This window comes from Camellia sinensis, chromosome 2 (assembly GCF_055761805.1).
Source record: "Camellia sinensis isolate YWXY chromosome 2, ASM5576180v1, whole genome shotgun sequence".
Taxonomy (NCBI): domain Eukaryota; kingdom Viridiplantae; phylum Streptophyta; class Magnoliopsida; order Ericales; family Theaceae; genus Camellia; species Camellia sinensis.
Window position 1 is genome coordinate 149493433 of NC_138962.1, and position 24327 is coordinate 149517759.

The 24327-nt window shown below is 36.4% G+C and overlaps 1 protein-coding gene across 3 annotated transcripts; it reads right to left on the bottom strand.

The window, feature by feature from the left end:
• Window positions 1-1483: 1483 nt before the first annotated feature.
• LOC114296171 (uncharacterized) lies at window positions 1484-24327 on the bottom strand. 3 transcript variants are annotated; one of them, XM_082915801.1, is made up of 6 exons: window positions 23946-24325; window positions 13572-13649; window positions 5452-5551; window positions 4007-4149; window positions 1720-1866; window positions 1484-1539 (listed from the first exon to the last, which is right to left on the bottom strand). In XM_082915801.1, the coding sequence occupies exons 1-6, from the start codon at window positions 24249-24251 to the stop codon at window positions 1534-1536; spliced, it is 780 nt and encodes a 259-aa protein (XP_082771927.1). In that variant the 5' UTR covers window positions 24252-24325; the 3' UTR covers window positions 1484-1533. The 3 variants fall into 3 exon arrangements, with proteins under 3 accessions (XP_082771927.1, XP_028096249.2, XP_028096248.2); XM_028240448.2 differs by lacking the exon at window positions 1484-1539 and adding an exon at window positions 2161-2281 and having other exon boundaries at window positions 1576-1866; window positions 23946-24327; XM_028240447.2 differs by lacking the exon at window positions 1484-1539 and having other exon boundaries at window positions 1576-1866.

Consider the following 24327-nt stretch of genomic DNA (forward strand, 5'->3'; position numbering starts at 1 on the left):
CTTGCAAGCGTTTCGACCTAAATCTTCAAAATTTGGTAAGTCAAGTATTTTGATAAATTATCAATAGGTCATAATAGTTAGATTTAATTCTCATTAAATCCTATTAAAAATAAGTTCTTGTAAAATCATCACTGAAAAAAATTGTGATAATTTTTTTATGTCATTAAAAATTGACAATTAATGACTTTTTTTTGTCATAATTTTTATAAATTCTCTCTAAAACGTACAATTAGTGACATTTTTCTACAACAAATTTTTCAAACTATCGCTGAAAGTTGAAGATTAGTGACTTTTTTTTGTGATGATTTTTTTAAATTATTACTAAAATTTATAATTAGTGACTTTTTGTGACAATTTTCAAACTATCAATGAAAATTAATAATTAGTGACATTTTTTAATAGTATTTGATGAAAAACGTCATTAATTATCATAAAACCTATTGAATAATAAGTTCACCTATTAGGACCTACTCTTAAGTCCCCTCAATTTTTTTTTAAGTCTTGGGTGGCAATAGAAGCTCTCCACCGGATATATCAAATTTATTATTATATTATTTTTTAAATCTAAACTCTTTTATTTTACTAATTAAAATAAATTTATTTTTAAAAGAGGTTTGATGCCATTTAAATAGCATTTTATATTTATAAAAATGCAATATTTATAAATAATGTATAGATAATAAAATAAATTGAATTTTCTTTTTTGTTTACAACAGTAATCAAGACATACATGTTGCTGATTTTGAATTAAAATAAAAAAATATTACCGTTTTCAAAGAATACTCCATTGGTAAAGAAAAAGAAAAAGAAAAGTCATGACATATCATGGACTGATTGACAACCACAATCTATCACAAATTGTGCTATTGGATGCTTTAATTGAAAAAAAAAAAAAAAAAAAAAAAGAGTATCAAGGGATCTTCGTGTCAAAATTGACTGAAAGGGATGATGCCAAAAGCCACATCAATTTTTAACATACTAGGTAGAGTTGATACTTGATGTCAAAATATGACTGTTGAAGTGCTACATTAGATTTGAAGTATCGGGTAGAGGTGCTTTAAAAGGCTGCTTTATACGGTTTGATCGTTGTATATTGTAGGTGAATGTCCAATAATCTCATGAGCATTGTACCGAGACAAAATTTGTTTTAAGGAAATTGCATCGAACACAATTCTAAATTAAAAGTATAGAATTTTTACTATATAGTCTATAAGTATTTCCTTTTTCTTTTTTCTTTTTTTGTTTCAATTTTCATTATTTTTCCAATACTGTTTCTAAATTCAGATTTTCACACGCAGTACACGTAAGATTGTCGAACAATTTATTTACAAAGTGATGCTTTAATGTTCACAATTATATTAGATGTTTCATGGAAGAAGTTTGTGCGATATTGCTCAAGAAATTAGTTTCAAGTTGAAGCCGTTTCATTCTTCCTATATTTCTCTAATTAATTTTTGCAACACAAAAATTGGGGATTCAGTTGTCCAGAAGCTTGATTTGGTTGAGGCTCTGTCCAAGAGTGTTGTTGCGGCTTCAAGACTAACACAATGGATGCAAGTACAAACATATCAAACATATCAAACATTATTTATTACATTATTTCCATTGATAATTTCAATTTTTACATGTTATCAGAACATATTTTCATTTGACAATTTAGTCTGACTTGTGCAAATTATGAAGGATGTACAAGGAAGCAGAAGATAAGAAAATACATACGGAGTAGCTTAATAAATCCAGACCAGTGGCTATAGTCACCATCTTGCTCCTCTCAAACATCTTCACAAGAAGAATCATGACAATGACATGTCCAACTTTCGTCTTTAATTCATCAAGCGAGCTGATTTTCATCCATTTAGGCCTCTCCTACAACCAGTAAGAAACATCAGCGAGTGTTTTTTAGCATTCCATTTTGCAACAAAAGAGACAAGAAAACAAAGAACCTTGTTGTCTAAATGAAGACTCGTGTACATATGTGCACAAAAGAGTTGTTAGGTCTAAACCAATGTTCACAAATGGTGAAGCAACATACCATGCGAATAGTTGGGACTGAAAGTATATCATGTATTAAGAACTTGAATGCTGAATGTTAAACTTTAGTTGCCAATCAAAAGATAAAATTAAATAAAAAAAACACTTCAGTAAACAAAAAATGAGTACTGCGGCATTGGTTTGGCCAATCCAGGGAGCTTGAATTTTATGAAGTCACAGAATTTAACAGAGGTAAGACCAGAAGCAGCACAACAAAGGCCATTACCCGCCACTGATCCAACCCAAGGAGCTGGGAGTGCATAAAGAAGTTCATGCAAATGGACGGAAGACCATCACCACAATGGAACCAAAAGGAATGGATAGTCAAATTGTTTAATCACTTTTCAGTGAGGCACTTTATAGGGTTTTTTCTTTTTTTTTTCTTTTTTTTTTTCCTGATAAATAATGAGGCACTTTATAGTTAACTACAAGACGAACTTGGTTGAATGTATAGAGAATTCATAGTTCCGGAGCTTTAAATGTTCATCGAGTCTAAATAACATGCAGTGCCCATTTATGAGGTCAATAGCTTGCTAAATGGAAGAATGAATTGAGGATTGTGGCTACTTGTATCCAGATATCCTACATAGCACAATACATCATCTCCATGAACTTGAAACCCATGTGTTGGCCTGGCAAGGCATCACAGGGACCAATCAGATATCTCAACATAATCCCCTTCGGGCTTGAGTCACACGGACCAAGTCTAAGTTACCCAGTGCCTTGGACTCGAGCCCAGGAGCTGAAAATCTCCAAGGCACCACCAAATTTGATCGAGGCAACCCTTGGCTCGGCCAAGCAAACCTCTGCTTGAGTGCATCACCTCTCCCACTGCCGACACGCTCGGTATGCCTAACTTGGCCAAGCAATTGTCCATCCAAGTGTGTCCCTCCTATGCTTGAGTTTCATCTCTCCGAAGTTGTCTTCAGAAGGCACCTTAATGCACTTATGCCAGCCTAAGTTGGAGTAGGGTCCCCCCTCCAGGTTGGAGCCATCGTCATGGGTGCATGAGAGACCACATGACTCTTGTGCGGGACCTCCAAGGTTATGTGGTTCATCGGATAGAAATGAGTTTAGTCAAGGCAGTCTTCCCTCTCGTTCAAAGGATTTAAACCTTGACCAATTTTAGAGAGAGAGACCTTCACTAGACAACGTTCTCCAATTTAAGACAAAGACGTGTGCATTGTTACACGGTCTTGTGTAGAACTCACCTCAAAAGCTAGCTATTAAAGTAAGGGTGCCCTCACGCTTATATGCTTAATATTACTTTAGTACTCAGGCGATGTGAGACTTCGCTTCACATCCTCCCTCACACCCAGCAGCAGCACTTGCGATGTGCAAGCCAAGGACACGAACCCTACCCATCCTTGAATACTCCGGCTCTGATACCATGTTACATGGTCTTCAATAGAACTCACCCCAAAAGTTAACTACTAAGGTGAGGGTACCCTCACGCTTATATGCTTAATATTACTTTGAAAATGATTGGTAGCTCGAATTTGAGTTTGCCTGAACGCCCGAATTTGTGCATGCCAGTCAACCGGCCGGATAACCGATAAAACACTTGTCTACCGCAGTTGTCAACCTTGTCTACCGCGGCCGTCACCTTGTTGCCAGATGACCGGCCAGACGACCGACAAGTCAAAATTCGGGCAATGTAGCATTGTCATATTACTTTAGTACTCAAGCAATGTGGGACTTCGCTCATCTCCACACACCTGAAAAGCACACCCACATTGCAGCCACTATGGCCTCTGAGGGTTTTGGTCCACTACCAGTAAGAGATCAAAACAAATTCTGGAGTGCTCAGCTAAAATCCCAACCTTAAACAGTTTGATTCAATTTTCCAATTCCTTTTTGACTTTCCTTGATAAATAGATTGCAAGTGTAAATGGAAGTTAATAAACAAGAGATGATGCATACAACCGATGGTGTCTAAATAAAAACAAATTTAACTGGATCAAACAGTTACTACCTTTAAGGAAAACATCCCAAACAAGGAAGAGCCCTTGAGAGCACGATCAACAGTTGGAGGTGAATCAGGAGGTACATTACTGATAAATAGTCCATACAAGCCCATGCCAAATATTAACATGACAGTCCCAGCAAGATATACATCTGCACTCAGAGAGAAATTCAACATCACATCAGAAAGAGCCTGATATACATGTTATCACAGCTTTGCTTCAAATAGGTTACAAGTTCAAAACTCCCATGAGATACTACTGTTGGCTGTTAAGTATGACAATGTGAACTCTTTCCACGTGTGTGTATTCACCAAGTTCAGTTCATTTTGCGTGCTACTGTGTCTCCCAACATCGAAAAAAAATTCACACTTGAGAAAGAGTGTAAGAGCTTGATATTTATTGTTGAGCCTACCCCCAATAGCTTAAGCTTTTGGTGCAATTTGTTGTCCAAAGAACTTTTTGTAGATTGACTGATGTAAACCATTCCAGCATAGCATATCCTTCATATCATATTCTTCTATTACATAATGCAGGTGATTATAAGACCAAAAGTAGTATAACATCGAATATTGCAAGTCAATCTAGCCCTCAAAGGCGAATCAGTTCACCACTCACATGGTGGGGGAAAAGCGGGGGGGAACTTGGCTATTTTAGTTAGCTTTTTGGCTATTTCAGCCTAGCTAAAAAAGTTGTGTTTGAGATGATAGTTGGCTTTTTTTTTCTTTTTTCTTTTTTTGTAGTTGATTTGATAGTTGTAAGAGAAAAAGTGAAATGATTATAGTCTGAATGTGACATTTTATCTTATTGGCTATTTTAACTTATTTTGTTTTTATTGGTTATTTTAGCCAAAACTCAACTTCCCAAAACACTGCCTGCCAGGCTATCATTCATACTGGACATAGATGAACCTCCAAATAGAGGTCTAAAGAAACCATCAAAATGTATCTACCAAAATTCTAAACTAGAAGAAGCCAGCTAATATTAATTTCATCTAAATAATTTGTTACCCTTTCCTTTTAATAAATTTTTATAATTGACCATTCCTATAAACCAATAAAGCATATTCTCAAATTAGTATAGACAAGGAAACAACAAAAACAAACTATTCCAAAATAAAGAAATAACATGGAGAAATTAGAGTAGGACTATAGGCCGTGAAAGAAAAATTAGAAGGCATTATTATCTATGATAAGAAAAAAGCTATGACGGGGCAACAAACGCTACAAAGAATCTCCACTGGTAAAAAGACAGGTATACTTGTGGTTCGATGAAAAATTTCATCCTGCATGGGCTAATTCTTCTCTTCTTAGAAATTACTAACAAGCAACTGATCAGAGGCATAGTAAGTCTGCACTAAAATTCAAGGTACCTCATTAAACATGTACTTAGTCAACAGGATTACGTATGCTATTGACTAGATAGAAGGTCCCTTAACAGCAATTCAGAATCTCACCAATAGCTTCAACTAATCGCAGTACCATCTGTCCAGTGTGTATTCCTTTGACACAGCTTGACCAGTAAACTTTGTACGCATCAACAATGTAAACACAACCCTACAACAAAAATAGCAGCAATGAGTTTGAAAAAATCCAACGCAGGTAAGAGATACGAGCACAAACACACAGGGAATGGGAATGTCCAATCCAGAACACACCACTGAAAATTTGCACCTTTTCTGCTGATAGTGTAATATACAACATGTCTTTACCAAATAATAGTATGCAGATAATGGCGAAGATATCTTAGCTTATTCTAGTGTTACAGCTTAATGAAAATTGTATACAACATTTAGCAACAGGAGCATTCTGATATTCAGAAATTCATTATATCCTTTGATAGTCAGTCCTAACTAACCAAGCCCAACATTTCTACTAAACAAAATTTTATATTTTCTTCTAGCTTGTTTGAAACAAATGTACATAACAAACAAAGAAGAAACAAATGTACATAACAAACAAATAATTATAGTGAAAGCAATTCCACTACAGGAACATCTCTAACACTGCATTCATCTCTGCATTTTGATAATGGTTTTCCAAGTACAAGGACCAATGATGAAGATCATGGAAAGAAGAAAAAGAGCAAATCTGGAATTTCACATGAAGCACATTTAGGACATCAAGAATTAAAGATTTGGAATAATTTTGAGTCATTATAGTAGATTTTAGTAATTAAGGGTATAATGGTAATTCCAATAATTGTTGGACATGGGTTGTAGGGTCACCCATGGGTTTTATTTTGGGTCAAGTTATTAAATAGGTTATTATACATGTGTTTTATTATGTCTAAAACAATCTTAGTGGTCAAAAGTCTAAATTTCCTATTTTGATATTGAAATAGAATTAGACGTCATTAAAGTTTCCTATTATGATTGAAGTAGAATTGGACGTCACAGTTGGTCTAAAATATTAGTAGTTGTTAAATATTTTTAGGTTTTAAATTTGAGTTATAATCCTTACAGAATTAGGAGAGTCTTTAGCCTGTAAATATATGTGTAATTCAATGATTGAGGGGAAGAGTTAATATTATGAAAAATTAAGATTGTATTTGTGTGATTGGCCTATCCCTTATGAGGGTGAAGCACCTCTCTCTCTCTCTCTCTCTCTCTCTCTCTCTCCAGCAAGATTACTGTTCACGTCACTGTTCACAATGCTTAGAGCAGCCACCCGACAGCCCCTAAACACTGGTGTTTTCATTCCCAAAACCCTACCCTTTTACAAACCCTTAAACTCCTATTTTTTAAATACTGTTAAAATTTTCACTTCACCTACCACCACTACCACCTCACCTACTCCACTAAACCTAACCCACTACACCACTACCACCTCCACTTCACCTACTCCACCTCTCCACCTACTCCCAAACACACTCCTATATAATAGGAATCCTTGTAATTGTAATACACACAATATATACAACATCAACATATCAATCAATAATACATCAGTTTTTCTTACATGGTATCAGAGCAAGGTTAAGCACTTAGTATTTTTCGCTTCACCGGCGGGCGGCAACCTCGCCTTGGCCGCCCGCCGAACCTCAACCTAGTCCGCTAGAATTTTCTACACATACCTTGAAATTTCTTCGAGTCCACCACCTTCACACCCAACTCCTTCTGAAACTGCATAGCAGACGAATTGGGCTCTGTCGAAGCACCCATTGGGAAGAAAGACTTGATGGTGTCGACAATGGCATCGGAGTCCATCGATGGCGGCAAGAAGCTCGAGTTGTTTTCGTTTTCATCGTTACCCATCTACTGATCCTGAATCTCACATCTCGCCACGACAGTGTCTTCAGTACCCATCAAAGCATTTATCTCTCTCCTAGAAGAAGAAGAAGAAGACCCACCAAGTTGTTGTTGTTGTTGCTGCCCCTGTGGCTCTTGATTTTGCCCAAAACTTGCATTTGTTGAAGCCACAGATCCACATGCCTACATAGGTACTCATTCACCTCACACCATTATAATATATTATAATATATTATACAACGCAATACCACCTCAAACAAATCACCGTGGGAACACCATAGTTTACTCTCACGTGGGAACTTTTCAAAAACAAAACCAGCACACAAGTTTTCATATACCACCAAGGATGTTTGCATTTAAAAAAAAAAAAAAAAAAAAAAAAAAACAGCTGGCTCTGATTTGCACCTCAATACTCTTACTTTTCCTTGTGGCTTGTTCCCACCACACTATTATACTATATTCTATTATTATTATTATTATTATTTATTATAAAAAAAAAAAAAAAAAAAAACCATTGCAGGTTTTCACAAAACCGTGGGTCACGAAACCTTGTTTTCATTATCTTTCTTTGCACACAAAAAAAAAAAAAAAAAAAAAAAAAAAAAAAAACAGAAGAAGAAGACGAACTGCACACCAAACCATATTTTATTCATCTCAGGGATCCACCCCGATCACCATTTTACACCACACACACAAAAAAAAAAAAAAAAAAACAACAACAACAACAACAACAACACAAATCGAAACAGTGGGATTTTTCTTCTCTACTCTGCCGCCGGTCTCTTCTTCTTGCCTCCGTCCTGGGTGGCCCTTGACGGTGTTGCCTCCGTGTTTCCTTGTCCACCGAGCACGTTCACTCCCCCATACTCCTCCACTGCAGCATATGGAGGACCTCCAAATCGGAACATCACGGTGGCCTTCCGCTTCAGCTCCTTATTTTCTGTCTTTAGCACACTTATCTCTGCTCGCGCATCCTTATACATGCATTGGAGCAGAGCCAGCTGGGAGTTTAACTGTTGCACCTCATTTGTCCTGCTCTGCAGCCGGTGCGACAAGTTTGTGACCGCCGTCATGATTTCCACACATGACTTCAGAGTATACTGATTGGCCTCAATATCAGTTTGCACCGCCATTTTTTGCTCCACCGACCGCATCGGAAAGTTCAATGGAGCAAAACCAGAGGTGTTTGGTTGAGGTTCACTGGCCATCGCACCAGTTATTTCTCTTGTGGACTCGTTCAGTTCTGGAAAGAGCGTGAGCAGACCACGGGAAGAGGAGGCCATGTTCTGGGTAGCTGGACGGGAAGAAGAGGCCATGTTGCTGAGTGTTTCAGAGACGGGTTGGTTACAGAGTATTACAGAGTTTCTCAGCAAAGGAAGAGTTTGTTTCAGAGGATTTTCAGAAGTTTTTTGTCTGCCTCAGCCTCAGCCTCCGTCTTGGTTAAATAGCCGAGGCAGCCACGCGCATCGCGCGCCTCTTGCCACCAGACGACAAAACGGGCGCGCAAGCCAAGGCGCCCACGTGCCTCGCCATCATGTCCGGCACACTTTTTGATGAATTGGGCACGCCTTTTGATGGCACGCCTTTTTTATGGATTGGGCACGCCTTTTGATAGATTGGGCACACCTTTTGAGGGTGCGACTTTTTATGGGTCCGACAAGACTCTGTAAACTGTCCCGACATAGATTTCGGTTAGTTTCTACAAGGGTCCGACAAGACTCTGTAAACTGTCCCGACATTGATTCCGGTTAGTTTCTACAAGGGTCCGACAAGACTCTGTAAACTGTCCCGACATTGATTCCGGTTAGCTCCTTCATGGGTCCGGCAAGACTCTGTAAACTGTCCCGACATTGATTCCGGTTAGTTTCTACAAGGGTCCGACAAGACTCTGTAAACTGTCCCGACATTGATTCCGGTTCGTTTCTACAAGGGTCCAGCAAGACTCCGTAAACTGTCACCACAACTGTCACAACATTGTCTGCTACAACGGTCCGACATGACCCCATAAACTGTCTTCTACATCGGTCTGACACCGCCATCCAGTGTCCTCTACACCGTTATGACACCCCCATACAGTGTCCTCTACAACGTTATGACACCCCCATACAGTGTCCTCTACAACGGTCTGACACCACCATCCAGTGTCTTCACCAACGGTCTGACACGACCATACAGTATCTCCTATCCTCTTTTATTTTTATGTATTTTCTTGTTTTGTTACTCTCTCCAAACTCAAGTTGGTTAGTTCCTATCCCCCTTGAGTTTGCGAGGGGCTGTTAAAATTTTCACTTCACCTACCACCACTACCACCTCACCTACTCCACTAAACCTAACCCACTACACCACTACCACCTCCACTTCACCTACTCCACCTCTCCACCTACTCCCAAACACACTCCTATATAATAGGAATCCTTGTAATTGTAATACACACAATATATACAACATCAACATATCAATCAATAATACATCAGTTTTTCTTACACTTTTGCAGCCACAAAATCCCACCAAATCCAGCCATATATGTCTATTGTTGCTGCTGCCAATATACTTGTAGGAAAGTAATCCCTACTCGTCCTACATTAGTTTAGTATCAGAACTTCAAGATCCTACCTTGTTCCTTACCAATCTTTTGATGAAATTTCTTTCTTTATTACAATGTTGACAAGCATTGAATTAAATTGGAAGTTTGAAACCTTATCAGCAAATTATAGAGTTATTAACAAAGATGTTGCGATGTTAAAGGAGGATTTTGCGATAATTAAGGAGGATGTTGCAACAACAAGAGTGATGTGCATACTATCAAAACAACTTTGAATGGATTGAAAACTTCCGTAGAAGGATTGTTGGCTGTTGTTTTACAGAAGACTAATATCCAGGAGTAAAAGGTTGATAGTGTAGAAGATTTTGAAGAAACTATGAAAGAGCAAGATGAACATGTTGCTAATATTGAGGATATTGAAGAAACAAAGGCAAAAATTAATTTGCTTACTAAAGAAAGCATGAAAGATTGTCGTGATCAAGATTCTAAAGCCAAGGAAGCCAAAGAAAATGATGTGAATGCAACTGACCTTTTTTTTACTATTCGCAAGAAAAATGAAGTTCACAGTAAGTTTATTATTCCTAATAAATTCGATGTGATCAATGGAGTGATGACAACATTGAACTTTTGATTTTCTTTTGAATGGTTGCAAGTGCAAGATTCCATAATTCTTATACTTCAACATTATAGAACTCGAGGTGGAGTTTTTTCAAATGCAGGGGAGAATGATGAAGATCGTGGAAAGAAGAAAAAGAGCAAATCTGGAATTTCACGTGAAGCACATTTAGGGCATCAAGATTAAAGATTTAGAATAAGTTTGAGTCTTCATGTCATTATAGTAGGTTTTAGTAATTAAGGGTATAATGATAATTCCAATAATTATTGGACATGGGTTGTAGGGGTCACCCATGGGTTTTATTTTGGGTCAAGTTATTAAATAGGTTATTATATATGGGTTTTATTGAGTCTAAAATAATCTTAGTGGTCAAAAGTTCAAGTTTCCTATTTTAATATTCAAGTAGAATTAGAAGTCATTAAAATTTTCTATTATGATTGAAGTAGAATTAGAAGTCACAAATGGTCTAAAATATTAATAGTTGCTAAATATTTTTAATTTCTAAATTTGAGTTATAGTCCTTATAGAATTAGGAGAGTCTTTAGCCTATAAATATGTGTAACTCAGTGATTGAGGGGAAGAGTTGATATTATGAAAATATGAGATTGTATTTGTGTGATTGTGAGGGTGAAGCACCTCTTTCTCTCTCGCTCGCTCTCTCTCTCTCTCTCTCCCCCCACTTCTTCTATCCAGCATGTGGCACCTGAGTTTCTCGCCCCGCTCGAGCATAGATCTTCAGCTCCCAGTATTTTGGCATTTTTGCAGGTGGGACGCTCAAGCGGGGAAGTTGCCGCTCAAGCATGATTTGCATGCTCCCAGTATTTTTCTCTGTACCTCTGTAAAAGTTCTGCGACGTGTTCTTTTCCACTTGAGCAGGGGAATCCACGCTCGAGCGGGACCACTTATTCGTGCCTTACGCTTGAGCATCAGAACTCACGCTCGAGCGGGCTATCAAGGACAGCAGATTTTAAAATAACGATTCAAGTCCTTTTTTTTTCTTGCCATTTTTTCCCCATCCTCTCTCTCTCTCTCTCTCTCTCTAACTCTACCTTTCCTCAAACCCCAACTCTCAAGGCCATAGATTTCCCTTGATTTCTCTAGTTTTAGCTCAATATCTACCTAAGATCTTGCAAGGTTGGTTGTAAGAGGAGATAGATCAACACTCTCATCGGTTGTTTCGCTAAATCTAGAAAGTGTGAGTGCGTGTAGCCACTCTAACATCCCAACTCGACGTAGGGGTGTCTGTTAACTCTTTATATCTTCAATTTGAGTAGCTTTTGTGGTATTTTCTCAACCTATTCATGTAGATAGATGTGTGTATGTATGTGTGTATATATATATTGGTTGAGCTTGATGACTACAAATTGAGAAGGACGGTGGTGAAACGTTATGATTATTGATAGATTTGCACTTGTTATGAATTAAAATCATTGTTCATGATGGATAATTATCCCAATTTCATAAAAAGAGTGAAAAGCCCCAATTTTACTCAAACCCTAGTTTTCAAATCTAATTGACACAAAGGGGTTTTACTCAATTGATTTTTAAAACATGAAATTGAGTGCAAATACTTGATTTTGAGATTGAAATATAAGATTGGAGATTCCTCCTTAACGTAAACCTTGAAAAGTGGATGAGGATTGTTTGATGGTTGATCCTTGGAATATGAACTGTGAGGTGGAATTATTGTGAATTAACATCACATTTGGAAAGTAATGCATCATATATCAATCCATGCATCATATTGTGTTATTTATTTCTTCTTGGCTCCACCTTGTATGATTGGTTGAAAGTTAGAAGTGGGTAGATAGTCTACGAGTCTGGTTAGCGAGTTGGGTCGGAGTTGAGTTCAGTATTGTATTTGGTACCCGTGCGGGGAGTCAAGGTGCCCAATTGCCCTATCTACGCTTATCGCCGGATGAATGTGGAAAAGCATTTTTGGGTGTCCACAAGCCCGCCGTTTCTGGAGTCGGCAAATGTGGAAACACGGATTATTTTGGGTGTCCACGTCCCTGCCGTTTATGAAGCCGGCAAATGTGGAAGGTTGTGATGTTTTGGGTGCCCATCGCCCCGCCGTTCCTGGAGCCGGCAAATGTGGGGTTAATATCCATATTTATGTTTACAATTACTTATGTACGTAGGATTATGACATGACATGAGTTATGTTCAACGCATTTACATCTGATAATTGGCATACTCTAATGTTATTTTATAACTTTGTTATGTACGCTCATGCATTGCATTGCATAAGCATAAGCTTTTCAAATGATTATATAATTTGTTAAATGCATCACCTACTAAGCTTATGCTCACCCCAAAACTAAAAAAATTTCAAGGAATGAGGACGAGATACCTCCCAAGCGATGATGTCTATTTAGCTGTGCATCATTTTGTTGGAGTTTTGTCGGGGGCATTGTAATAACAATAGTAATTGTTTCGAGGATTAATAATTATGACTTAGTGAACTGCAGGCCCTTGTGATAAGCAAGTTGTCCTTATGAATCCCCTGTGTTGACTTCTTTTTCTTTTCTTTTGAACCGTTTTCTTTCTTTTGTATTCCTGTTTTGAGGTGTAACAGAACATACTTGTAAAACTCCATTTTGGGAAAAGTTCAAGAGGAAAGATAGATATGTATATTTGGTTCTATTTTTTTCTATTTATTTGGTTTGTGTGTGTTGGTAATATTGGTAGTATGGTTGCTTGAGTAGAACTTTTCGGGGCGTGACACAGCAAGATTACTGTACTGTTCACAGTGCTTAGAACAGCCACATGACAGCCCCCTAAACACTCGTGTTTTCATTCCCAAAACCATACCTTTTTACAAACCCTTAAACTCCTATATTTTAAGTACTTTTGCAGCCACAAAATCCCACCAAATTCAGTCCTATAAGTTTATTGTTGCTGTTGCCAATATACTTAAACCAGGGCTCACTACTTGTAAGAAAGTAATCCCTACTTGTCCTACATCAACCAACCATAAGAATTTGCATTCAGTGAATAAGCCATAAGAGATACTTTCCATGTATTCAAATGAAAAAAAATTCACAAAAGACTACAAAGAAGAACCAAATAAAAAAAGTACAAAACTGATCAGACATCTGATCTCACCTTCAACCACAAAATACAAAAGTACAATTGAAAAAATTATACAGGTTTAAGAGACATTACATTTAGAAAGCACAGCAAAGAACCAGCCAATGAACCCCCAACAGCCAAAAGTGCCAGAAAGCGGAAGTCAAATATTATCTGCTCATAAAGTGCAAAAAATACATATTTATTAGAGAAAACAACTCAAGATTACAGAAAAAAATCCAGAACAGCATTACTATAATAATCAGTAATTTGAATAAATATTTATTATATATATATATATATCAGTGGTGGTGTATGATAAGATAAGACACATTGTATGCAACCAAAAGATGCTCCTAGTTTACTTATTGATGAAACTTGGCTTTCTGATCCATTGTTTTGCAAGGAGTCAAAGGGGTGTGTACATAAGCTACTTTCTGAGTTTCTGATTATCATTTCTTTGCAATTGCTTATTAAAATAATGCTTCTACTTCTTGTATTTCAATGTTATAATGTGAAACACTTCAGAAGATCACCTGGTCAGTTCGGTGTACTTGTGAGCTCAAGCCAGGATCTGATCATGTGTATAGCAGGATTCTTCAATTTTTTTTGTTTTTTTTTTGGTTTTCCTTACTGTTACTTTAGGATCAGAGGCAACTGTTTACAATATGGCCATTCTCTTTCTTGTTCACATTTTGAAATACTGGCTGACATGATCTCACTTGGTAGTATGAAATAACCAAAAGTAAAGATCATTTTTCTGATGCTTCATAATTCATATGCTATAGAATGTGGCTACTTGGGCATGACAATCTTTGCATTGAAATTACTAGTAGTAAAAATGTAGCAACAATGATGTTACATATTATAGTCAAGTTTGCAGCGATCATTGTTGTCAAATTGCGAATCAAATCGTGAATCGTTTTGCTAAAATAGTGAATCGTGAATAATATATAATTTTATATACTTATATACATATAAAAATTCAAACAGTGTTTAGAATTAAGTAAATTATCAATATGACTAAATTATATATATATATATATACATATAAAATCACGTATATCAATATAACTAATTAATGTCTTCTACATATCTTCATAGTTTGGTCAAAACAACATTATTTCATGCATTATGTAAACAAAAACAAAAGTAGTACTGAATCGCAGTGAATTGTAATGAATCGTAGTGAATCGCAATGAATCGTACGATTCACTCAATTTCGGATTCAACAGCACGATTCAAATCGTTTTTGTTAAAACTCATATCAAATCGTATGAATCGAATTGTGAATCATACAATTTAAACTATGTTAGCGATGCACATACTCTATCGTATTTATGTAGCTTTAGCACGTCTCTACTAATAACTAAGGTATGTATACATATTTTAGATTCGTGGATGCACTTGCATTATACTACCCATGAAGTGATGATGCAGGACAAGTAGGAATACAGAGCTTTGGGGCTGATTTTAAGCAGGTTTTATGGTTGAAATTGCAATAAGAGTATAGAGGAAAAGTAGGGTTTGTTTTGAGCATGAAAAGATAAGATTTTGGCACTGTTTAGAGATTGTGAACAGTACCCATGAACAGTATTTGGGCTGTTAAAGTCCAGAAAATAAATGAGGGAAAGACTGTAAATAAGAAGATAGTAGTTTCTAGTAATCACTCCTAGAGAGCCTTAGGCATCACACTATCCGTAAAAATGCTTCAAAACTCCTAAACTCTAAAATATTTACTCTATTTAAATAGAAGTATTACATGACTTTATATAGAACTAGGAGACCTCCAAAACCAACTAGAACCAAAAAAGGAAACTACTAAAACCAAAAAAAGAAACTCCTAAAACCAGTGTTTTAAAAGGCGCACTGAGGCGCCTCAAACAGCTTGAGGTGAGGCGCAGTAGGAAAGGCGCATTTGAGGCGCTTGAGGTGCGCCTTAGGCACAAGGCGCACTTCATTTAAATTTTTTCTCCATCCTTATTCTTTGTGTGTGTAACCATATGGATTTACAACCCTTTTAATATAAAATTTAAACACATGCTTTGAGCCCCAATTTTCATATCAAAAAAGCTATAGACATTAAGTAAAAGTTCTAGGATTGCAAGATGGATATATGGCTTTGGGAATCCTTTCAATGTAGTAAATTACAATAGTTTTGGGCCAATGATTGAAGCTATCAGGCAATTTGGTCCCGATTTAAAATTAAAACCACTAAGGTATTATATGGCGTGAGTTACTTATTTAAAAAAAGAAATGAATCACGTTAATAAATTAATAAAGAAAAATAAATAGTACAGGACAAAGTAAGATTAAATGTTATTTTTGAGAAAATTTTGAAACGTTGAATGTTATTTTTCATGATTTTTGAAATATTGAATGTCGTTCTTTTTTCTTTTTTTCTTTTTTTGAAATTCTAAGAATATTTGTTTTATGTTAACAACTCCGCCTATATTAATATTTTAGTTATCTTCAACAACTTGCACCTTGCTTCGGTGAGGCGCGCGCCTCACGCTTAAGCTATAGAAGACTTTAGCACCTCAATGTGCCTAAAACTTTTTAAAACACTAACTAAAACTATATTTTAAAAATAAAAAATAAAAAAACCAATTAAATAACGTGACCCACAAGACGATCCATAGAGCGGCCCCTACAGCCCATAACAACAATAATGAAAATTACCAAAATACTCTTGACCTAAAAACTTTAGCAAAGCATAAAATAATCATAAAATAAGACTCTAATAACACCGGTAGCTTGAAACCTTGACAATTTCCAAATATTGCCACTTCTTTAACTTTACTTTTCCTTGCCCTTCTTGTGGATTGCACCAAATGCCTTTGACATTTTAAAACTTGTGTGACTTCTCAAAATAAACCAAACCAAATCAAGCCTTAAATCCCATCAAATGGGGTCGGCTTTATGCGACTTCTCAAAATACACTTGCAAAATCTTACATATTACCATATTGACCAAGTTTTCTTCTGGACATTGGAACTATAAACTAATAGCAGGGCCCAATACGAAAGCGATGCTCGTTTTGAGTTGATCTAAATTTTGAGTTATTTGCATGTTAGAGTCAATTATCACTTGGTTAAGATCTGATTAACTTGCATTCAAAACAGACACCTTTTCATTTGACATTATTCAAACTATTGCTTTCATCAGATTGGATATCATCTTTTCATTTTCGATTAAATGCTAGGTCGTTCCCCTTGCGCCTGCCTCTGGGTATTTCAAACAGTGAGCAAGGGGTGCCGCATCGACGCATGGGTGTGATGAAAAATGGGCAAAGATTTTTGCATTTTCTGGACAAGCGCGAATAAAGAAGCTAGTCCAAGATTATAGGTTTAGGATAGCCATATGAAATATAAGAACTTTAACTGGTAAGACTATGGAATTAGTAAATGTCATGATTAGGAGGAGAGTTAATATAGCTTGTGTACAAGAAACTAAGTGGATGGGTGAGAAAGCTCGAGAAATAGAGGATACTAGTTTTCAGTTATATTATAGTGGCAAGGATAGACACAGAAATGGAGTAGAAATAATAGTTGCCAAGGGTCTTGTAGAAAATGTAGTTGTGGTCATTAACAAAGGTGATAGGATTATGTTCGTTAAACTAATTATTGGAGAAAATATAGTGAACGTTATTAGTGCATACGCCCCCCAAGTAGGATTAGGTGATCAAACTAAGAGAGTTTTTTGGGGACCAAATGGATGAGGTATTACAGGAGATACCCGTAGGAGACAACCTAGTTATAGGTGGTCATTTCAATGGCCATGTAAGAGTAGATAAACTAGGTTATGAGAGGGTGCATGGTGGATATGATTTTGGTGATAGAAATGAGGTTGGAGAGAGTATTTTAGATTTTGCGTTGGCTTCTGACCTGGGGGTAGCCAATACTATGTATAAGAAGAGAGAAGAGCATTTGATAACCATCAAGAGTGGGCCTCTTAAGAGCCAAATAGATTACTTTCTAGTAAGAAAAGGGGACCGTCTAAAATGCAATGATTATAAGGTAATTCCTGGAGAGAGGCTGACGTCTCAACATCGAATTTTGGTACTACATTTATGCTCTAAAGGGCAACACCAAACTCGGAAAGATATTGGGCGTCACAGGACTAGATTGTGGGACCTAAAAGGGGATAAACTAGACACATTTAAAAATAGAATGGATAAAGAAGGTACTTGGGATATGGAAGATAATGCCAACACTATGTGGAACTCGATGACCAATTGTATAAGGAGAATCTCAAGGGAAGTTCTTGGAGAGTCAAAAGGAAAAGGACCCAACTTTAGGGAAACTGGGTGATGGAGAGAGGAGGTCCAAGTAGGAATAAAAACGAAAAAAAAAAAAAAAAAAAAAAAAAAAAAGAGCTTTAAAAAGTGACAAAATGATAGAACTGAGAAAAACCTTAAGCGTTATAGATTGGCTAATAAGGAGCTCAAAAAAATAGTGAAGGAGACTAAGTTGAAAGCCTATGATAACTTATACACTAAACTAGATAGTAAGGAGGGAGAGAAAAAGATACACAAACTTACTAAGATAAAAGAGAGAAAAACAAGAGATTTTAATCAGGTTAAGTGCATCAAGGGTGAGGACTCTAAAATGTTAGTGAATGATGAAGAGATTAAGGAGAGGTGGAAGAATTATTTTAAGAAGTTAAATGAGGAATATGGAGGTAGGTCAAAAGGGGAAGAAGTAGGCAGTAATAAGGAAAACCAGGACTATAGGCTCTATGAAGATGAAATCGAATAAGACTTTAGGACCCGATGATATACCTATTGAAGCGTGGAAATCTTTGAGTAAGAAGGAGGTTGTTTGATTAACTAGGTTATTTGGCAAGATTTTGTTGACTAGGAAAATGCCAGAAGAGTGAAAAAAGAGTATTTTAGTACTAATATATAAGAATAAAGGAGATATCCAGAATAGAGAAATCAAGTCAATGTGTCACACAATGAAAGTGTGGGAAAATGAAAGTGTGGGAAAAAGTGACGGAATGTTGATTACGAGATATAACAGAAGTGTCAGAGAATCAATTTGGGTTTATGCCTAGTAAGTCAACAATGGAAACAATCTATCTTTTGAGAAAAGTAATAGAAAAGTATAGAGAAAAGAAAAAAAAAAAAAGAGAGACATTTATATAATTTTTATCGATCTTGAGAAAGCATATGATAGAATGCCTCGGGATATAATCTAGTGGGTGTTAGAGAAAAAATGAGTGACAAAAGGTTACATTGATGTGATTAGGGATATGTATAAAGGTGTAGTGACCAATATTAGATCGCCTGCTGGAGAGACAGGTGAATTTTCAATTACTGTAGAGTTACACCAAGGATCAACCTTAAGTCTTCATCTTTTCGCTTTAGTTATGGAGGAGTTGACGCGCAATATTCAGAATGATGTGTCATAGTGTATGCTTTTTGCAGATGAATCTAAAGGAGTTAAGATAAACAGAACTAACACAAAGTATATGGAGTGTAATTTTAGTAACAGACACAATAAAAGCAGAGGAGAAGTGAAAATTAAGAACCAAGCACTACCTAAGAATGCACATTTTTGTTATTTAGGATCGATTATCACAACGACTGAGGAGATTAGAGCGGATGTGATCCGCAGAATTAAGAGAGGGTGGCTTAAGTGGCGGAGTGCGTTTGGAGTACTGTGTGATAAACAAGTACCTATTAGACTAAAAGAAAAGTTCTATAAGACGGCTATTAGACCAACAATGTTGTATGGGATGTAATTTTAGGCAACTAAAAAACAACATGTAGATAAGATAAGTGTTGCTGAAATGAGGATGCTAAGTGGATGTGTGGCAAGACTAGAAAAGACTGAGTTAAAAATGAATATATTCAAGAATGGGAAAGAATAGTACCAATAGAAGACAAGTTGAAAGAGAATAGATTGAAATGGTTTGGTCATATACAACGGAGATCAACAAAGGCAGTAGTGAAGAGATGCGATATAGTGACGGTAGATGGTAGTGTTAGAAAAAGGGGTAGACCTAGATTGACATAGACTAGTGTAGTGAATAGAGATATAAATCTCCTTAATTTGACTAATGAAATGACCTTGGATAGAATAGAGTTGAGAAGAAGGATTCATGTAGTTGACCCCATTGATGGGACTTAAGGCTTGGCTTGGTTTAATTTGGTTTGGTTCCAAACGAAGCCTAAGTTTCTCCTTGCTTAGGTCGAAGGGAGAAAGAGTATGGAGGTCTGGTTATAGCAGACAGAAAGTGAGAGAAAATGCTTTGATTAGATTGACAAATTTTATTACGAATTGTAAATGTTTCTATTAATTCTATTATTTTTGGAGTTATAGCTCCCCCAAATAATGTCTTCCCTGTAACTCAATCTGAATTTCATCTTTGAAAATTGAGTGGGAGAGTACCACCTAACCATGTTAGCCACAAGTTGTAATAGATTTCTTGTTTCTTATTTCCTCTTTCCTGCTCTCTTTTTTCTTTTTCTTTTTCTTTTTCTTTTTGTGAAAGACGGTAACCAGCACTATCATAACCAAGGTTCTGAAAAGCGGTTGCGGTCGCCGTAACGGTGGCGGTGGCGCGGTTGCAGTTGCGGGGTGTAAAGGCCGTAGCGTAACGGTTGCGGTAACCGGAACCGTGAATTTTTTTATTTTTCGTACAATTTGAAAAAAACTTACCGATACGCACATTTTTTTTCCATGATCATATTTATTGGGTTTTAAAATAAATATTGATATATTTTTATAAATTTTTAAGTTTGATCTAATATATTTCATATTTTTAAATCACTATAAATTGAGTTTTTTACATTTTATTTTAATAATTAAGGACTTTATATTTTACAAAAAATAATCACTAACTATTATATATAAGATAAACAATGATAAAAGTAAGAGAATAAATAAAAGTCTAAATATATATATATTAATCAAGCCAAATAGATAATGACCACACTTATTATTATTATTATTATTATTATTATTATTATTTTCAAACAATGTATAAATAGACACACACAAACAAAATGGTTGAGTCATAATAGCTGGATAGAATAACATAGGTCTTACAACTTCAACAAATCAATAACATGTTCTTCATCTTCTCTATTCTCTCTCTATCTCTTGTTCCTCCATCTTCCCTCTTCTCTCTTCCCCCCATTTTAAACTTTTTTTTGGTGTTTTTTTTCTGTTTTTTTGAAAGAAGTAATTCAGAACCGTTACGTAACGGTGTGTAACAGGCCGTTACGGCACCGTTACGACCGCTATAGCAGCCGCTACGGTCGATACACCTGTGAATCTCAATCACATTGCAAAAGCGGCCGTAACGGGTGGCGGTAACTACCACAACCGTTACGTAACGGTTGCGGCCGCTTTTTAAAACCTTGATCATAACCTTCTTTCCTTCATGACCTCATAACCACACCCTCGAGTCTCACTTTGGAAATAACATCTTGTTGACCTTCAACCAACATGATTCTACCTTTGGAACTTTGTTGAATCCCCTTTAGTCCTAGCTTTCTACACACTACTAGCTTCTTCTTTGCTGTTAGAATCTTAGACTACCATGTCTTAATGGAAATGAATTCTAGAATCAAAAAATTGATATTATCTTCGTCAACTCAACTTAATGCTACAAACCTTAAACCAAACTATTTGGAATTTACTAGATGGATTTGTCTTCTCCAATCTGTAGAGTCATATTCTCAGTTCCACATTCTTTGTCATCTTCCTGTTGTCCTTTTGTCAACTTCAGCTTGGATCAAATTACTCTCTGTGCTTGTGCATTAGCCTGTCCACAATGCATATGGCCAAACCATCTCCCATGAGTATTTCTCATTCCAATTTCAATTGATGCCATAGACACCACTTCCAACATCTTTTAATTATTGTGTCTTCTCTTGAATTGCTTCTCTTTAGTCTCAACATCCTCATTTCAGCTAGCCTCATTTCCTGAACATGTTAATCCTTACTTTCCCAACATTCTATAGAATAAGCATTATCTGTTCTTATACAAGTTTTGTGAAGCATTCCCTTGGCAGGAATAGTATAATCACTCAACTCTCCGTAAGCACTTTCATTTACATTACATTCATTCTACACCAACCAACACCCTCGATTGGTCCAAAATACACCTTTTTGGTTCGATAGTTCAATCAATAGTTTAAATTTAATTTAAATTAGCCAAAACCTGGGCCCTATTCTAATAATGCAAATTCGAGCCTCACTAGCACAATGTTCATTTATAAAGTCTATATAAAGAAGAATATGCTTAATTGTAAAGAGACTTTATTTAAGGGGACTTATGCATCAAGTTTAGTAATCACATGATGTATCAGATGAAGTTTGCTCCCTACAAGGTATGTTGTAGATTGGGACAGCTGGTGGAGGTTTATCGATGAATGCAGTTTTGCATCCTGATATACCTACCAGACAAAAAAAAAAAAAAGATGAATGTAGTTTGGAGTTCTTATGGTGTTAGGTTGTGGAATGGCATTAAGAAAGGATGGGTGGTGTTCTTGAAGTACGTCTACTTCTGAGAAAGAAATGACAAGCAAATAAGCTTTTATCTTGTGTGTGCATGCAGCTACCAAGCTGTTCCCAGATCTATATGGCATTCATGTTAATAAAGATGCATCTATAGTAAATTACATAACCTACAGTAGGTGCATTGGCATGGGATTTGTGGTCCTCTAAAGCAATTTACAATTGGGAGCTAGAGTTGGTGCTCGCCCGATTGTACTGTTCTTTGGCATTCCTGTATACAGTGATAGGGAGGATAAATCGAAATAGAAGATTTAGATGCATGGGAAATTTGGACTGATGCTGTTTCATAATTTTTTTGTATTAATGATTTGTCAGATTTTCCTCAGGCATAGGCATGCCAAAGTTTTTCAAAGATGTCTTTCTCTGCATGGACAGAACACCATTATATGCAAGCTTAACAGTTCACAATTTGATGAGGGGAAATGTTCTTCCTAATCCATTAATGTGCAAGCATGGTGCAAAAGAAACTGTGAAGCACCATTTGTTGCATTTTAGAATGGCTAGAGAGTTCTGGAGTTTTTGTTTCCCTTATAGGAGTTCAACAGTTGTGATTGACCTGTTAGCGTGATGGTTTTGGTGAATTTCTCGCTTCCACTTTGTTGAAAGAAGGGATTATATTTTTGCAGTGAACTTCAGTGAGATTAAGGGCCAAGGACATAAAAAGTTTTTATTCCACACTTGATTCCATTTGCCCAAGATACCTTTCATACTAGTTACATGATATTTTCACAGGTAGACCCTTTAATTACATAGATGGAGAAATGTCTAGAATGAGTTGATAACAACACTTAATTAGGTTTGCTTTCCTACCCACCTTAAAGTTTTACATTGTGGACTTGTGGCAAGAAGTGGAGGAAAAGAGTAAAACTTCACTCCGTTATTACATACTCAAGTCAACTGCATAAGAGGATTGCATACATATTACAACATCTGAACAACATTCATTAACTCTTCACAAGATCACTCTTCGACTACGAGATTAAATATGTTTATAGACTACCCTATCGACACAAGCCTAGGACTTGCTAGAACTAAAATATAGTTTTCATAAATCCAAATTTAAGTGCTGCAGAAGTGGGAGGTGAGTTTGCATGGCAGTGATATTGGGTGTTTGGAGGATTGGAATACACAATCTTTCAAAGGTGCAGAGATTCTTGCATGTAAGTTGAAGCTGTTGATGCTAAGTAAGTACCCAATTCCTATAGTCTTATTGAAGTCTATCTTTTTTGTCAGATGATGACAGGGTTTCCTCATTTTGGCACATCTTAGGTGCTCTCTAATGGTCAATGGAAGGTATTCTTCTTTCCAAATACATCATTACATGATAGGGTTCTTACAATACTATTGTGAAACATTTTAAAGAAATTCCATACCAAATTTTTAAATCTGGTTGCAATTTTTGGGTGAACTTATTCCATCGCATCTGAACAAAGATCAATGAATGCACACAAAGATCATCAAGAGCTTACATAAGCACTATGAAGATCCTTGACCAGATTTTTTTTTTTTTTTTTTAATTTTCCTACAAAAATAAGAAAAATGAAATCCTAACAGTTGACTATTATGTCAAGCATCTAAGCTCTAACTCCTAGCAAACCACAAGGCATAAAAACATATATATATATATATATATACAATTGAGTAGAGTAAGGGTCGGTTTGGGAAGATGATTTGGGGCTAAAATATGCACAAAATAAATTATTTTAATCGCAACAAATAAAATAACACATCCAGCCCATAACAAATAAAATATCACATCATACTGTCCATACTGTTATAATATTCCTCACAAAAAAAAGTAAAAAAAAAAAAACTAAAAAATCAAAAAATCATTCCTAAATCAAGCTTTTTAACTCACGCTAAAATAGCCGCACAAAAAAAAAAAAAAAAAAAAAAAAAAAAACAACCCCCTAAAACCAACCCTGATAGAACTTACTCTTTCAATGGAGGACTCAGTGGAGCGAACAAAGCGAACAACTGGGTTGCTACTGGGGCTGGCTAGGGCGTAGTTGAGGCCCTTGTCAGGGACTTTAGAGGATTGAGAAAAGGTCTTTGATGAAGGATTGGAGGATACAATGGTTTCAGGTGAGGACGATGATGATGATTCAGGGGATGCTGCTGATGAGCTCTCAGAAGCAAGCGGAGGGAATGACAAGTAGCGTCTGTGAGTTCTTCTTGGAGGGTGAAGGGTAGATATGGAGAGAGAGGGAGGGATAGACGAGATTGAAGCACACAGAGCCATGGTCGATCGATTCAGGAGATTGTGTGTGTCAGTGTGTGTGTGAGAGAGAGAGAGAGAGTGCAAAGGGGGGCATTTC

Excerpts from the sequence above, each read along its gene's own strand:
- LOC114296171 (XM_028240447.2), bottom strand. The coding sequence starts at position 24,251 with ATGGCTCTGTGTGCTTCAATCTCGTCTATCCCTCCCTCTCTCTCCATA. Across the intron at positions 4,150-5,451 it reads GCGATTAGTTGAAGCTATTG|ATGTATATCTTGCTGGGACT; the intron begins GTGAGATTCTGA and ends CTCTGAGTGCAG. Across the intron at positions 1,867-4,006 it reads TTGGGATGTTTTCCTTAAAG|GAGAGGCCTAAATGGATGAA; the intron begins GTAGTAACTGTT and ends TACTGGTTGTAG.